This window comes from Alternaria viburni (genome assembly GCF_023758015.1).
Source record: "Alternaria viburni strain BMP 2772 chromosome Unknown scaffold_4, whole genome shotgun sequence".
Lineage (NCBI taxonomy): Eukaryota > Fungi > Ascomycota > Dothideomycetes > Pleosporales > Pleosporaceae > Alternaria > Alternaria viburni.
In genome coordinates this window covers 1502687-1519571 of record NW_026055773.1, presented here as the reverse complement: position 1 = coordinate 1519571, position 16885 = coordinate 1502687, and the positions used below count along the sequence as shown (strand labels likewise).

The 16885-nt window shown below is 53.1% G+C and overlaps 6 protein-coding genes across 6 annotated transcripts; 3 read left to right on the top strand and 3 right to left on the bottom strand.

The window, feature by feature from the left end:
* Window positions 1-384: 384 nt before the first annotated feature.
* Window positions 385-1428, bottom strand: J4E79_002788 (uncharacterized protein; the record flags this gene model as incomplete). Its single annotated transcript, XM_049351685.1, has 1 exon — window positions 385-1428. One exon carries the CDS (start codon window positions 1426-1428, stop codon window positions 385-387), a length of 1044 nt encoding a protein of 347 aa, XP_049214323.1.
* Window positions 1429-4757: 3329 nt separating this feature from the next.
* J4E79_002787 (uncharacterized protein) lies at window positions 4758-5495 on the bottom strand (the record flags this gene model as incomplete). Its single annotated transcript, XM_049351684.1, has 2 exons — window positions 4758-4899; window positions 4954-5495. The coding sequence occupies 2 exons, from the start codon at window positions 5493-5495 to the stop codon at window positions 4758-4760; spliced, it is 684 nt and encodes a 227-aa protein (XP_049214322.1).
* An 831-nt stretch (window positions 5496-6326) lies between these two features.
* J4E79_002786 (uncharacterized protein) lies at window positions 6327-7485 on the bottom strand (the record flags this gene model as incomplete). The annotated part of the gene is made up of 2 exons (XM_049351683.1): window positions 6327-7038; window positions 7085-7485. 2 exons carry the CDS (start codon window positions 7483-7485, stop codon window positions 6327-6329), a joined length of 1113 nt encoding a protein of 370 aa, XP_049214321.1.
* Window positions 7486-7830: 345 nt separating this feature from the next.
* On the top strand, window positions 7831-9744 carry J4E79_002785 (uncharacterized protein; the record flags this gene model as incomplete). Its single annotated transcript, XM_049351682.1, has 4 exons — window positions 7831-7870; window positions 7927-8099; window positions 8146-9669; window positions 9718-9744. The coding sequence occupies 4 exons, from the start codon at window positions 7831-7833 to the stop codon at window positions 9742-9744; spliced, it is 1764 nt and encodes a 587-aa protein (XP_049214320.1).
* Window positions 9745-10300: 556 nt separating this feature from the next.
* On the top strand, window positions 10301-12255 carry J4E79_002784 (uncharacterized protein; the record flags this gene model as incomplete). The annotated part of the gene is made up of 3 exons (XM_049351681.1): window positions 10301-10557; window positions 10629-10657; window positions 10706-12255. 3 exons carry the CDS (start codon window positions 10301-10303, stop codon window positions 12253-12255), a joined length of 1836 nt encoding a protein of 611 aa, XP_049214319.1.
* A 617-nt stretch (window positions 12256-12872) lies between these two features.
* Window positions 12873-13575, top strand: J4E79_002783 (uncharacterized protein; the record flags this gene model as incomplete). Its single annotated transcript, XM_049351680.1, is given in 3 exon segments — window positions 12873-13323; window positions 13437-13534; window positions 13546-13575. The coding sequence occupies 3 exon segments, from the start codon at window positions 12873-12875 to the stop codon at window positions 13573-13575; spliced, it is 579 nt and encodes a 192-aa protein (XP_049214318.1).
* Window positions 13576-16885: the final 3310 nt, after the last annotated feature.

Sequence of the window (16885 nt, the reverse complement as noted above, 5' to 3'; positions counted from 1 at the left end):
TTCCCTTCTTGATAGTTTGCATTAGCTGTTATGAGAGTTGTGGCAGAAGGGCTGGACAAAAGGTCAGTGTTGTTCAGATGTGATGGGTTGGAACAAAACCGCTTCCTCGGGACGTGTGGTGATGGTACACTTTGTACCGCGGGCTTTGGGAGTGAAATTCTGAACGTCATATCTTGCATAGATGCTTTTTGCGAGCGACGCGAATGATTCTACCTACGTAGACCGCGTCGAACAAAGTATATGTCTACGCGGTAAGCTTGATAGTCTACCTTCACAGCTCGTTCATGACGTACCGACATTTTCCGGTATCAACAACAATATTAGATACATCGTGTCAAAGTATATACATCATCATCACATCCTCTTTACAACGACTCTACTTCCTCACCAACCCAGCTCACCAGCGAGAGCCTTGGTCAGAATCTCCGCCATCTCCGCATGGGTCGCAGCATTGGGATGATAATCACAAGCAACGTCTGAGCCCTGCGACGGCATATCCACCAGACTGATCTTCGTGCTGTTCTTAAGTTGCGCAATCGCAGCATTCAATGCATTCGTCTGCGTAGTCTTCTGCGCCTGGCCTGCAGGATATCCGTCGCCAAGCATAGGCGACGTCAGAAGGAAGAAAGCAGCATCTGGGTAGTGTGTCTTGATTGTCTTGACAAAGTCGACCATGGCAGCGGTGTATTCTGCCGGGACGATTGGGTCGCGTACGCCGGCTTGATAGCCAAAGTCGTTGGTACCAAGATTGATGACTACAGCATCTGGTGTGGCGTTTGCGGGGAATGTATAGCTGTTGAGCGGATCGAGAGCGCCATATCTGGTCCAGCGCTGAGGCATGATGTCGCTTGGATCGGGGGTGGGAGAGACGTAGTTTCTTGTCAGACCGATGCCGCTCCAGGCTATGATGTCGTAGTCGGCATCTAATGCGTCGGCAGCCAGGGCGGCGTAGGTCTTGGGATTGTTCTCCACAGCGGCGCTGTTCACGCATGGGTTGACGCCGTCGAGGCCGTAGCCGACGGTGATGGAATCCCCAATGACTTGGATCTTGCGCGAGGCGTAGATGTCTGGACCTAAGGTGCCGTCCGTTGTTACGTTGCCAATGGTTATGGTGCCATATGAAGCTTCTGATCGTTTCCGCAGTTCGACCGTGTGTTTGCCGTTACCAAGGTCAGCGGGCGTTTTGATGGAGGTGCCATTAACATCAGGAATGACAGTAGCTACGCCATCGATGGTCAATTGAGCACTGTTGGTGCCGCTTGTGCCTTCGATGCCGATGCTAGCGGAGGAACCTGTAAAGGTAAAGGATACGCCGGTTCCGGGCCATGTCAACTCTTGCGTGTCTGGATTCACACGTCCGAGAAATCGAACGGCCGTGACATTGTCGATGGCTGCTAGTAGTACGAGAGGGGATATGGAAAGCTTCATGATGAAATTCGATGATTTGAAAGATGCGCAGCTCGTCATGGCACTGAGACTACGCACGAATTTATACTGTGCAACATTGTACTTAGTATCGAGACTAACACGGAGGACCGTTACTAATCTCGTAGAATAGTAAACAAGTTCCGGAGTGACCTGAATCGTGGCCTCCGAATAAATTGCACAGGACAAGAAAACCGGGTAGCCTTTGGAGAACTCCGCGATCTTTCTACAGCCACGATGCTACTGCATGTTGCGTAGCTATAATTGGCCAAGCATTTACTTTGCGATATTGCGCATGACACTAGAACAGTATGGTAGTCGTAAATTTGAGAAGATGCGGGGGTGCAGCCGTAGGTATGTGGCAAGATGACCGTTGCGATGACGATCGCGGACCTGGTAAATGATGCACTAAACTGAAATGGGAATGGTGCGGAATACATAAATTCCACGAACGAAGGCTGCTCTCGTCCTTTAGTCCGAAGATATACATTGTAGCTAATTGACGATGGACAACGTCTTCTAGCACATGATGTAAGAAATTGCATTGTGGGATATGAGAATGAGGCTCGGAATCTCGATCGCACACTAGAGTATGCCTTCTTTGCGCTTCGGCGTCAGACGGAGCATCAGCATCACTGTGACTTGGGAAGCAAGATTGACAAGAGAGCATAGCATTCTCAAGATAAGAGCAACACCAACGAATTCTGCTCCCAACGGTCCCAAGGTGAGGTTTCCACCCAAGATGCCATCGACCTCGAATCGCGACGATCGACATCCAGCCTATGGACCCCACGGATCGTTTACTCCTCGCGCAGTCGCCCCTGCCACTAACGGTATGTACGCATCAGACAAGACGGTGCACGGGCATCGACTCGGTCTTTGAGCTCTTGGATTTCGGTATGTTGTAGATTTCAAGGACACGGGACAGGTGACCGAGATATCGATAACAGTCGCTGAATGCCGATAAAGAATAGAGATGTTGAGAATGAAGGTAAAGATGCGAATTTGTGCGGCCCGAGGTAATAATGACTGTGTTCAGGTCGTTGAAGTACCACTTGAAGTTAGGGTATCGATGGATGAAAGACGATAGGAATATAGCCTCGACATCCTAGATAATAGCAATGAGCCGCGCTCGCCCTTGTTCAAGAGTCCAAGAGTTTGGAAAATGATTGGGGTCAAGTGCGCGGAACAGATATTCGAGCGCGTCTTCTCCGTTGCTGTTGGAGTTCTGACGGGTAATCTTGAACTCTTGTCAGCATGATATCGGGTGGCTCAGCAAGGAAGACCAACAATGTGAGCATTTGCGAGGGCGAGGGCGTAGTAATGGTGTTATTGATATGTCGTAAGAATGTCGTAGGAATGTCGTTGAATGATGACGATGATGATAGGAAGGAATAGTTGATGACGAGAACGAGGATCGTCCTGGGGAAAGGATATCAAGAGTATGGCAATACGACGGCAGGACGCTGAAATATTGAAGTTAGTCAGGAATAATGAGATACCTAGCTATCGAACGAGACGTACCTCGAGTGTCGCGGATGGGACAAGGGGTATCAGCGCAGCGATAGCGCCTGTTGCGCTGCCTGTTGTTGCGCTGCCTGTTGTTGCGCTGCCTGTTGTTGCGCTGCCTGTTGTTGCGCTGCCTGTTGTTGCGCCATCTGCTGCTCGCGCGCCTTCTGCATCTCCAGCTGTTCACGTTGCACGAGCGCGTTCCTAGCGATCTCGGTCTGCTGACATCGACACTGTAACGGCTGAGGTGAAACGGTTGACGAGAAAGATGTCGATGGCTTTTGAGGATACATGTTTCGAAGAATGAGGATGAATGAGGTAGAGATGCCGTAATAATACTAAGAAACAGTCAGTAAGACGTAGCGAATCTCTAGAGTATGAGGCATACAGTGGTAACGATGTTGCCGAAAATGCACTGGAAGAATCCGACATCCTCGATAGTGGTGTCGTGATGATCGATGCCATGTCGGTCCTCGAGTATCTGACTTCCTCTAGGGCAGTGTTGCCAATGGAGGGATGAACAAGGTAGAGATGTCGTAAAAATACTAAGAAACCGTTAGCATAGCACAGAGAAGCTGTAGGGTCGGATGCATACCGTTGTAACAATATATCCGACAAGAGCGACGTTGCATTGTAGATACCTGACTCCCTCGAGGATAGTGCCACCGATCATAGATTGGTCTCGTAGTTGTGTCAAACCGTAGTGTACTTGTAGTAGATTTGGATCGTGGCAGGACAAGAGCTGGCGGGAGAACGATGGCGATATGGATAGACTGGATAAGAATGTGCGAGATATGGCGGTATGAATGTTGTAATGATACCAAGGAACAGTCCACTAACGTTTCGGGAAAACCACGAATCGGCTCGTTTGTCCTCGGATTGTGGGGTGATCGCAGGATCATGTGTCGGTTGGCTTGAGCATTATAGGCTGTCGCGCGGGTTAGTATGTCATGGAGAAGTTCTGGCATCAGATACATACTGTCGTAGCGATGTTGCTAATGGAGGACTGGTACGAGACCAATGCGCTTGTCCGACTGGGAAGAGGCACAGTGGTTGCACTTGACCTTGGCGTAGCAACGCTTGCCTTGATAGTTTTCCTTGGTGTAACTATACTTGCCGCAACGAAGACAGAAGAGGTCGCTGCCCCAGCCTCAATCTTGTGCCTAGCTAAGCAATTCGAGGCAGAGCTCGCTTTGTACTTGCTGTACTTTTCTTGGGCATTGCTGTACTTCTGGAGTTTGCTGAATACGCTGAGGCTGTGCTGTGCGTGTTCTCGTCCGTAGCGATGGAGTGATGACGACGTGATGAAGATGTGGTGACGAGTCGATAGACTGTTGAGATAACGATGGTGGTATGAATGAGAGTTGGAAGCAATAATATGATGATAGAAGTGAGGATGGTTGAGAATGAAGAAGAATGGGTCATATCCCAGAAGAGTGGTGTGGAAGAGATGTGATGGATGAAGAATGGAGGAAGCATGGGAGCAGGTAGATAAACAAACAAAGAACACCACAGGCCATGTGAGGAGCGAGCTTGTAGCGTGCCTGGCATGTGCTACAGAGACACACGTATGCACGAGAAGCGGCATATGGCCATCGATCGTCAGTAACGACTGTATATGCTGCTTCGAAGCGCAGGAACCACGGGGCACTAAGCATCCACCAGCATACGCACGAAAGGGTTCAGCATGCCAAAAGTCAAGATCTGAGTCGTAAAATCATCAATTTAACCTGAACGAAAGCACCTGTCTCTCACTCAATCCCTTTTCAAGCCCCTCCTAAATCTCCAAAACTCTCAATCCCCATCTCCCAAATCCACCTTTCCTACAACACCTTGAAGCAAACATAGCTCAAGAACTTGTCATTCAAATCACCCTTGTCCGTACTCCTCAGATCCGCATTACCGGGCCAGCTCAAGCTGAGGAAATCGGATTCAACGCCAGGAGTCTTGTGGCAAGAGTTGTTGCTATGAACAAACATATTAGCTAAATTCGCGAAGAGATGAGGTATCGGAACATACGTGAAGAACTCGCATAGGAAGCCTGGATCCGGTCCAATCGATGATTCCCTACCAGACAATTGTGCGCAGTCAATGTCTGAACCTCCTGGCTTGGTGAAGTGGTGCGAACATGCGCCGTTCCAGTTGATGTCGTCGCAGACGTAGACGCCGGCCAGATCTTCAGGCACAGGAGACACGGAAGCTGATGGCGCTTCTGGCAACGGCGTAGACAAGGTCGCTGTTACGGTGATCATCGTAGTCGTCATGACGATATCTGATGCTCTGGGAACAGGAGTCGGAGCCGGGGCGGGCGCAGCGGAAGAGCTCTCAGCGTCGCCTCCAGCGCCTAATAAGTCTCCTAGGCCGCCCAGAGGACCGCCTCCGCCCAGAACATCGCCTCCACCTAGAACATCACCGAGGGGGAGGCCCTGTCGCTTTGCAGCTGGATGTACAGATTCTGGTACGTATTCTGAGGGGATGAGAGGATGACCTGGGCTCGGGGGCAGACTTGCGGCGAGGGTGGTGCCGGTTATGAGAAGGGTGGTGAGGATGGATGTATACATGATGAGGGATTTGCTACTGTCAAAGTAGAGAGATTTGATAGGTCTGAAATGTGAATAGGACGCGCGTTGTCTACAGAAATTATAGAGATTTCCGGTCTACTTGTACTTCTCGTGAGTTGTACGTCTCGTGGAGGTGAGAGCATCTTTCTTCCCAAAGCAATATGAGACGGCAATTTCTTTTTCTGTGTATCAACTGTCACGACACTTGCTCTCTACCGGCTCCGTGAGACTCGGCGGGTAGAGTTGTGTAACAAAACGCCCGGTTGCACTGATCACCTGCAGTACGCGACCAGTCTGCACGTAGGCTGCGTGCATCCCTTCGAGGACTTCTGCGGAAACGTAGTCTTCAAAAGTGCGGGTGGTGACTGGGAGGCGCTCGATTATGTGCGCATGAGAGATGCATGTCGACTGAAACGCAACGGCAGTGCTTAATCAAGTCGAGTCCAGTTGAGCACTTGAGTGCGCATTATTGATGAAGTACCGTTTCTGGCACTGGCCCGCTGCGTCGCGGCAACGTCTTTCGCAAGGTGCAACAGCCGGCGGATGAAACGATGGACTTGTGAACAGTCGACTTACTCTATTCTGATAGTAGGCAATAATTGGGTACAAGAATACTGACAAGTCCCTCCCGAGTGGTGGTATCATATGCGCTCCAATAACGCAACCAAACAAAGCGCTGTAACGCTAACAAGACGCCGCCGCAATGTCCCATGCCCAAAACACCGAGAACTTGTAGGTACTCGGTGGAGTAGGAGAGGCACCTGCTGCCACGGGTATATGAACGACAACGGGTAATCAAAGCGATCTAAGATATCCCTGAGAGCGAGAGTACTATGCCGCTGATCTCTCGGGTGCTTCCGGTCGGTCTGGCTCGTAGTTTGTCTCGCCCAGTGACTCGGTAGGTCCAGAGACAGAAGGCGCTGACGGAGCAGCGGCACTTGGACCCCGAGACGCTGCTGCGTTCAGGCGCTGGTTCAGAGCCTCTAGAGCGAGAGCACGTCTCCTTTCCGCCTCGGCACGTGTGGCTCCTCCTCGACCGCCCCTGCTGTTGGGGTTCATGATGCTGGGTAAACCCCCTTCAGCCCGGGCGCTCGCCTGTTCGTTGCCCGCATCGATATCCTGATCCGAGAAGGGTATGCACACTTTGAGCGATACGAGTGTGTTGTAGATGCCGTCGGAGAGGGCACCAACGGGTGTTTGTATGGGCTCCGGGAAGAAGTGGGCAAACGAGAAGGTATCTGAGGCGTCGCCGCGGATGACAGAGCCGTCGCCAGTTGCGGTAGACGACAGTGATGGGCTTATGCGGTAGAAGCGGAGGTAGATCCAGGCAGTGAAGAAGCCGAAGTATGCCAGGAACATGGCCGTCTCGGTACCCAGTATTATGCCGGAAATTGTGTTGGTGAGGAGGAAGATGGCAGGGAAGTGCTTGACGCGCATGCGGATGAGGCCCTTTGCGATGGCAACGGTGTGTTCGGGGACGAGCTGCTTGAAGGAGACGAGGAAGCCGGCCTGAATAGCAATGCCACCAGAGATGGTCGTACGCCTATGCTTGGTCAGTACAGTGCATGGGACGAAGGCCGAGTACGCACATCAGAGAGGTCTTGCCCATGACCAGGTAGCCGACGATGTAGAGCAGATAGGCGAGCATGTTGGGAATCATGGCCACGAAGAGCATGAACTTGGTGAACTCGTGAGACCCCCACGCTCTTTCCAGGTAGCGTCCGCCATAGAAGACGGTGAGTCCGGTGGTGATGAGGCCGAGGAGGTTCTGCTCCACCACCGTCGCCAGCGCGAAGACCCAGGGATACCACGGCACCGAATAGCGGGGGACGATGGTGAGCCACGGGACGCCGTTTCCCACGCCGATGATTGGCTTCTCGATCTTTTCCACCAGGTTGGCGTTGGGTCGCAGTGCGAAATTTACCAGCGTAAAGAATACGACGGCCGCCAGCACGCCGCGAGTGAGCGGGGGCAGGTTGATGCGCGCCATGGTGGGGAGAATGCGGCGTCTGGAGGCGGGAGGTGAGGCAGGCGGGCGTCCTTCACGTATCGGCCCGGGCAGGTCCAGACGGGCGGTGGAGGTGTCTTTGGTGAATTGAGCATGCAGGCGTGGGAGCGTCTGCATGTGTCGACGGCAGGGATCATGAACGACGCTCGGACGGAGATCCTGTGGGGACTAGCGGCCGCCAGAGTGCTGAGTAGTTGCAGGTAGCCTTCGATCCTCCTACCAGCTCGACGACGACACCCACCACGAATCGCGCACCCAGCACGCCCCGTCTATCACCGACCCTACGCACTCAGCTCCCCGGCGCATGCAGCGCGTACAGGATGCGCCATGGCGGAGACTCTCAGCAGCAACGCGATGAACTATCTCGGTACACGTCCCCAGCCCACGCCTCTGTTGGCCTGCATGACTGACGTCTAGGTGCAGTATGGCGATATCTTCAGGAGGCCGGATTCGGTAATGCCGCCCTGCAACTCTCGCGATGCTGGATCCGCGACCCCGACACGCTGCCCTTTGCGAAGAACATCGAGCAGCACGCCCTCATCAGGCTCGTCCAGGACGGGCTGTGCTTCGACCAGCTGCAGGCCGAGGCTTGCAATGTACGTCGCATCCACGCGCGCGGGAAGCTGGTACTGACGAGTGCAGACGGAGCCGCGCTACAAGTTCGGCAGCGACCACGGACGACCCTATTCGGCGCGCAATGGCAACCTCTTGACCCTCGACAAGGGCATTCCCGCACACGAACTCGCCGCCGAGGCCAACGGCGCTGTCCAAGAACCCCCGCCCAAGAAGACGCTCAAGCGCAAGAAGACGAAGCCCACGAATGGCGTCGAGCCGCGCCCCGAGCCCCAGGTCAACGGCGATGCCATGGACATCGAGCACAACGGCACCACCCATGTGACCAACAGCGTGCGGGCTGAGTCGGAGCCCATGGTCTCGGAAGCCGAGTCGCCCTCGCTTGCTGATATCCCCATATCCACCCTCAGCATCGGCCAGGACGCTGAGATCCAGACCGAGGCCATCGCTGTGGCTGATCTCACTCCCGGCATCGTCTCCATCCCTCCCCCCTCAGACCCTGCCTGCCTTATCGAGCACACACTATGGGGGCCCATAGACTCCCCTGTACTGCTCGCAGCCGGCAAATCCCTCCTCCAAGTTCACGTTGTGAGCAAAGACCCTGGCCACGAACCCCCCACCCAGCATTTCGACATACCCTTACCCGTCGACAACTTCGACGTCACCGCGCTATGCTGGCATTCCGACAACGAACTCACCGTCTCTGTGCGAGAACAGCGATCCAACGAAGTCGGCGAGAAGATGATGATGGACAAGCTCATCAAGCTGACCGAAGGCGGCCAGGCCTCGCAGGTCATCTCCTCCACTGCCGGCCTCATCAACACGCTTCGCTGGAACCCCGAACGAAACCTGCTGCTCTCGATATCAACAGACGGCGAAAAGGGCTCCATCAAGGTGTGGAAGAACGATAGCGACTCTATACCCGCATGGACCGAATTCACCGACACGGCCATATTCGACGCCCACTGGATAAGCGACTCTGCATTTGTCGTTTGTGGTATCAAACTTTTCAAGATCTACCAAGTCAACGACTCCTTGACTACCCAGCAAACCCTCGATACTTCAGTAACATGGGAGACAGTCAAATATGACGCCGCGTCTAGGATCATCGCCGTGCTGGGTATCGAAGACAGAAAGTACTATCTTGGCATCCTCCACCCCAACGACTCAATACAACTACAGGTGCACGAATATCCCGATGAGTACCCCACCGATCTCAGCTTCCGCGTAAAATCAAAGACTAGCCATCTCACGAATGGCTCTTCGCTACCCTCTGTCTTGCTTGCAACGAGCTCCATGGCGGGTGCAACACGCATCTGGGACGCAAACGAACCTTTCAAATGCGTCAAATATCTACCTACCACGGATGGTACGCAGGCCTTTAAGATTGCTTTCTCTCCAGACGGGTCGCTCTTAGCTGCTGCAGGCCCCGATGCCGTCACTGTTTGGGATGTAGAAAAGAGAGATGTACCAATTGCCTCGTGGCGCGCCAGTGAAACTCCCAGCGACAAATGGAACCCGGCCATAGACGGAGAGTACAGTCTTGGTTGGGAGCCAGATAGTTCTAGGTTATCTATCGCTCTTGGAAATCAGGTATGCAAAATGCGAAGAGAAGATTTCCAATTGCTTACACTACTACAGATTGCTATCGTCACGGTTCCGAGGTAGTACCGGGGATCGTCTATGGAACAAACTCAATTGCAGCTCTGCGGCACAACTATCGCGCCGCTCATCGCAGGGGTTTCTCAGCTGTATTGCACAGGACGGATAGAAAACTATCCAGAGCCGAACGCGCAAGTCTTCACGGGGACATTCCGCGAAGTCACTAAGAGCGCGTTGCGGGATGCAGCGGGACGCATGTGGAGGTCCGGGGTGGCGCCTCGGCCGACACAGATGCGGAGGCTGTCGCGCTCTGATAGGCTAAGCCTAGCGGTGGAACCCCAGGCCGTCTGCTGAATCCGACTGGTAACTCGACGTCTCGCTAACGCTCCGCCTACTGCTTCGGCACTTGTATCATACGGCCAACCCTGACGATGGTGAGGGGTGTAGGTGGCCGTACTTATAACGGTTCTCTGTCGCCATTTTGCGGCCAACATCATCTGGATCGTTTCTGTCATACTCTATACTACCACCTACGCTGGCCAGTCTAGCCTCTGAATAAACCATTTAATTTGGATACACGTCGCGCAATTACTCCTATTGTGTAACTCGTTCTTTCTTGACGATGTCGGCAGTACCTAACCTTCCTATCGACGCGCCTGGCATTTCCATTAACGAGGATGCCAATGGGCTTTCAGCGAAGCCGCCTTTCAAGCTCAACGATGCGCCTGTGGAAAACTTGCGACGTCTGAGAGTTGTTGTTATCGGTGCTGGATACTCGGGCATCTATTGCGGCATTCGCATTCCAGAGAGATTGAGAAATGTCGATCTTGTCATCTATGAGAAGAATGGCGGCGTTGGAGGGACTTGGTACGAGAACAGGTAAGCATTTCTTCTGTGACTAACCAAGGTCTTCTTACTGTTTCGCAGTGCATTCACTGACTTGATCGCAGATATCCCGGTTGCGCATGCGACATACCATGTAAGCAAGCTTGAACTTACGAGTACAACCACGGCTAATAATCTACAGCTCACTCATACCAGTATACGTTCCAACCGAACCCGAACTGGTCGTCGCTCTATGCCCCGTCTGCGGAGATTCAATCTTACCTCCAAGACGTAGCGCACAAGTACTCCGCGGATCGCTTCATCAAGCTACGCCATGAGATTCAGGCATGCCACTGGGATGGCAAGACTGCGAAGTGGAACATCACAGTGAAGAATCTCGACACAGGAGATGTGCTACAGGACAAGGCCGACGTACTTGTTTCAGGGAGGGGTGGTTTGAACACACCATCTTGGCCTGAGATAAAGGGCTTTGAGACGTTCAAAGGCGAGGTCATGCATTCGGCAGTCTGGAATCAAGCCTACGACTTCAACAACAAGCGAGTAGGCGTCATCGGTTCTGGTTCCTCCTCCATCCAGATTGTCCCGTCGCTGCAGCGTCTACCAGGTACTCATATTAGTACCTTTGTGCGTAGTAAGACGTGGATCTCGCCTCCCTTCGGCCAACAGCTATGGGACAAGTACGGTTTCAATGGTTCGACGATTCCCCCAGAGCTTCGCGATCGTTTCGCGAACGATCCAGAATATTACCACAAGTTCAGGCTTTCAGTCGAGGAAGATGGAAACAGCATCCATGCTGTTACCATGAAAGGGACTGAGTTACAAAAGGGCGCAAAGGATATGTTCCATCAGCACATGAAAGAGAGGCTGAAGAGCAAGCCTGAGATCTTCGAAGCACTCTTACCCTCCTTCTCCCCAGGGTGCCGTCGGTTGACGCCTGGTCCAGGCTATCTCGAAGCCTTGACGCAACCCAATGTCGACTTCGTCACATCGCCCATAACACACATCTCCGAATCCGCAATCCACACAGCCGACGGAAAAACGCACGAAATCGACGTTCTCGTGTGTGCCACGGGCTTCAAAGCCTCAGCCCCACCTCCGTTCCCCCTAACCGGCAGCAACGGCCTGCCACTTGCTAAAAGGTGGGAGGACCGCGCCGTAAACTACCTCTCACACTCCGTATCTGGCTTCCCCAATCTCTTCACCATGCTCGGTCCCAACGCCGCAATCGGCTCCGGCAGCCTGACGTGCATGATCGAGACCCTAGGCGACTACATCATCAAAGCAATCCGCAAGATCCAAAAAGAAAACATCGCAGCCATGGTTGTCAAGGAAGCGCGCGAGAAGGACTTCATCGAATACGTCGACGCCTACTTCCAGGGCACTGTCTTCGCCGACGAATGCCGAAGTTGGTACAAGAACAAGGGGACGGGCGAGGTCGTTGGGCTCTGGCCAGGAAGTACGTTGCATTGTGTTGAGACGATGAGGAGTCCGAGGTGGGAAGACTTCGACTATATTTATTTGGATGAGCTCGAGGGACAGAGTGACGGTACAGAGCTACATGGTGTGGGGAAGACGAGCAACAGGTTGGCTTGGTTGGGCAATGGGTGGACTAGTGCGCAGACGGAGGGCAAACACTTGGCGTGGTATTTGTACCCCGAATTTATGGAGAAGCCTGTTTCGCCACTGCCGGAGGAGAAGGAGACGTATGCTATTAGGCCGTTTTCTTATTGAGGGAAGGTGGAGAGCAATGGCGGTTACTTGACAACGTCAAGCCAGTCGACACTTGCAAATTTGATCAACATTGAAGCTGATCTTTTCTATGAACAACGATTACGGCAGGCCGTCCCGCAATGCACATGAACCGCCATATTCTTGGCATACATATCGCTCACTCTGACGGACGAGGCTAGCTACTCACTAAGTTCAATCTTTTGCGCAGCATTCCTGTTCAAGGGCGCAGTAAAATACAAGATCGTCTTCTCTCCCGTTCATTCAGACTATTTATACACTCCACCCTTACAACGGACCCAGTTTCTCAGCATAGCTCCTGAGGTTCGCACAAGGCTGAGAACGCCTCGTGCTTTGCCAAGAACATGTGGCTGGAGGAGAAGATGCACGGTGCGAGTATCATTGGGTAAAGTACAGATCTTGACGTCGAGAGGATCGTCTGCGGCATGTCCGCTGCATCTGTTGAGGGGGCCGATGCTCGTTACCAGGCTGTGGGAGAAGACGGAGAAGATGTATTTTAGCTACCGAAGGTGCTCAGTAAATCCGGCCTTTCTTGTATCTTCCCGATCTCTGTTTACCGTCTGCTAAGTAGGGGACGACTCATTATTGTGCTGCCCATAATGCCTTCATACGTCTGGCTCGCATGCCTTCTCACAATCATCACACACACCACCGCACAATCAGACAGCGACAGATGCGAAGGCAACACCACCACCTACCACGACTTCAACCTCACCGTACCCTTCCAAAACCTCTGCGGCAAAGATATCGGCGCCAAAGTCGACTTCCTCGATCCCACCTTCGAAGAAACTTGGTCCGATTGCATGGGCCGCTGCGTCAAGAAAGAGCCGCTGTGCTACGGCTTCGATTTTCGACCTCTCGGCGCAACAGAATTCGAAAATTGTTGGCTCATGAACGCTACGTTCGATGCGGCGACGGCTGTGTATCCAGGGTTTGTGATCGATGCGGCGATGTTGGCGCCGGATCTGGTGGAGGGGTTGGATCAAGATTGTGAGACACTTGGGCTGCGAGGGTGCTTCCTGAAGAACGGGAGATTGGAGAAGGTGATGGGTATGTTTTCATCATCTTCGAGCAACAAAATAGTCGCTGACAATCGACATTGACAGCTTCCTCGACTTCCCCAACCTCGACGCCGTCAAATACCTCCACCAACACAAACGCAGCTTCCACCAACTCAAAGAGTCTTTCCAACGGCGCAAAGGGAGGAATCGCAGCCGGCATCGTGGCTTTGGCGGTATTAGTAGCCCTGATCATCGCCTTTGTATGTATCAGGCGACGCAAACAAAGAGCGCGGGGGTATAGCTCCGATGAAAGCGCAGCTGAAGTCTCCGCTCACCATCAGATTGTGGAGATGCTGGCCCACAAAGGGTCGTACAGCACAGCAGAACTTCCATGCCGAGAACCCGCACAGGAACTTGAAGGTACCGAAGGTGCCAAAATACCCATATCGACAAGCGAACTCGAGGGAAGTTCACCAAAGAAACCAGAAACAAGGTTTGAAGAAGTGGTGGTGGTGGACGCTAGAACACATAGACCCTGCCCTTGCCCGCCGGCAACCTGGATTTGAGAAATGGCATGTGCAAACCTCCCTCCAGCTCTTTCCCCATTTAACCACCACGTGCCGTGACATCTCCCCGCCCGCCGCTCAAACAACCACCAACAAGTGAGACGCCCAAAATCTAAAACCCACCTTACCCTGCACAACGCGGACAACCCTTACCTAGGCTGTGCAAACAAGAACAAGGCTGCGCACAGCCGCCCTTATCCACACATGCATCCCCAGGCCCCCAAACAACAAAACAGCCGCCGCCCTAGCGCAACAAATGGATCGCCGTATCCGCGCACTCATACTGGGACTGGTTTGCTTACTCCTACCCTTGCGCCCCACGTTACGCCGTCCCAATAGTGGGAAGCTGCACAATCTTGACAAGGCGTCTGGCTTGATTGCCCGTACGACGGTAAGCAACAAAGCGTGTGTCTGGGAGTTGGAAGGATTTTTCGGGGTTTGGGTTGCTGCAGTGCGTGAGGCGGAGTGCGGCGTGCCTTGTAGGATGCTGCGGCTGAGCTGGAAGCCTGATCGGCTTATACGATGGGGTTGTCTTTGTTCATAGGTGGCCCTTGAGGCTGGAGAGGTTTGTTTCGATTTCGGATCTTCTCTTTCTCTCGTTTTCCTCTTTTTCGCCTTCTGCCTGCCGATTTCGTGGTTGAGGTTCAGCCTTGGGTTTGGCTTGATATACCTGGGTACTGTAAAGATGCTACCTTTTATCCGGAGTTTCACGACCACCGCGTTTGACGACGATTTACCGCGATGTACTCCTTGGTTTCCAGGATGTGAGAAATTTGGCGCGAGTACCTCAGAGACGGACGGGACAAGTACCGCACAAACGGAGGGAATTGGTTTCGCTCTGACAAGGACGCCGGGTGGATGGGGGGTTTCTCCATCCGATGGCATTTCGGACATACAACCATCACCTACCTTTGATGGCTTTGGCTCTAGCATCACACAACTTGCCGAACCTAGCACCCAGCCCACCTTCACGAGCTTCGGATCGCAAACACCCTCAATCATAAGAACATCAATATCAACGTCGCAAAGCCAGACTGTCTCACCCAGCCAACTAACATCCGTAACGACGGAAGATCCAAGTCAGGCAACGGTCGCAACCCTGGCAGGAGTAACAGACGGCGATGAGACGAAGGGACTGAGCGCCGGTGCAGTAACGGGTATTGCCATCGGAACATTCATCATTGGCGCAGCAATCGCATTTGCCGCCGCATTCTTCCTCTTCAGGCAGCGGAATAAACACAAGAATGCAAACGTCAGTACGAAAGATTACCCAAGCTATGCCGACTCTGCGCCCGATCTGGGAATGATGCAACACAAAGGTGTCGGCAGTCTAGGAGGGCGGCATAGCCCATATGTGCAGGTATCACAAACACCTATGCCACCGACGCCCACTGCTGCATTATCTCCTCCGATGATAACGCCCGCAGCCGTAGCGAACGAATCGTCCAAGGATGTTACCTCGTTCTTACCCCCTGCAGCAGACGACGATGAAGTATGGAATGGCGTGTCACACTTGTTCAGCATGATGCATGAGCATGTCGAGAAGTTCTACCGCGATGTACATGCCTGTATCACTCCGAGTATGGAACCTTCAATCGCCAAGTTCGGCATTAAAGACGTGGACATGGGGGAACTCCTGCAAGAATGCTCAAGTCCAACTGCGGCGCTCAAGCATGCGCTCGTAGCATACGTACTGGGTATAACAGGGCCAAAGCAAAAAGGAGACAGGGAAGGCACATTATTTCCAGAAGAGCTGGCGCATGTCGCCAATGGCGCCGACGTTGGATCAGGTAAACCTCCATCCCTACCCCTCGATCCACGGAAGGCATTAAGCTCACACCCCATCCTAGATCCCGACTTCATAGCCGCCACCTCTCTCCACCGCCGCGTCTCCGTCTACCTCTACAGCACCATAACCGGGTACCCGAACCGGCGCAAATCCTGGATGGCACAGTCTGTGACACGCGAAGCAGCCGAACACTTCTCGCTTACCTTTTTTCCTTGGGCGAATCCTACGTCTAGCGATCAGGATCGAGATGATGATCTTGCGCGGATTATCACGGATACGCTGACGGTGAGGATATGGTTGTTTGGGCAGTTGGATACGTATGAGTTTGAGTGGGAGGGGGTTGGGGAGAGGGGGATTGTGATTAATCCCGAGTTGGTGAAGAGGAAATGGAAGAATGATAGTAGAGATGGGGGTGGGGATGGGGATGTGGTGGTGCATGTAGTGGATGGGACTGTTGTTGCTATGTAGACTGGATGAAGATATTCCCATCTTTTCGCCATTGAGCTGCGAAGTCACAATTGACGCGAGACACGGCTGCTACGGCTTCCGTTCTGGCCAGAGTTGAGATGAATCTCCGGGCATGCAGGCCGTTCCTTAATCCCAACGCGCAATTATTGGGTTGGCTCATATGAGGCGGCACAGTAAACTGATCGAGCCCTGGAGATATTTGATTTAGCTATTGCTCTCCTGCGGGGCCCCGCATCGATAATGCTCCAACCAATACGTCTCTGTAAGTCTCTATTGGTCGGCGTTTGCTTCAGCGTGCCCAGACCTGCCAACATCAGCCAATACGGCATGCCGGTAGCTATGACGACGGCTGTTTGAATGCCAAGATGTGTATGGATGGTCGCATCGCGATCACTGTATTGATCGCACGTTAGACGCTACCGTAAACTGTAATACACATCCGAGCATGTGCACGAAGACACGCGCGCAAAGGCGTTCGCATGGCTGTCAACCGAGACGGAACATGTTACCTAACCCTCTCGCACGGTGAAAGCTTAGCGCGAACTGCACACAAAACACACCCACAACAGCTAGCTCTTGTAAGTAATCCAGCACGCCATGCGAAGTGTCCACAGTAAAGGACAGCTAGCACAGACAAGCGGGAACAGATATGGCGACCAGCCCAACGGTAACAATTGCCGGTGCCTCGGATGGGTCCTGCGTCCCTCTTCCCCACGCCCGAAAGCTGATGCTTGCAGGCATCGCGTGGTCAGGCCCATTCTTTGCAAAGGAACATGCGATCAGCTCCA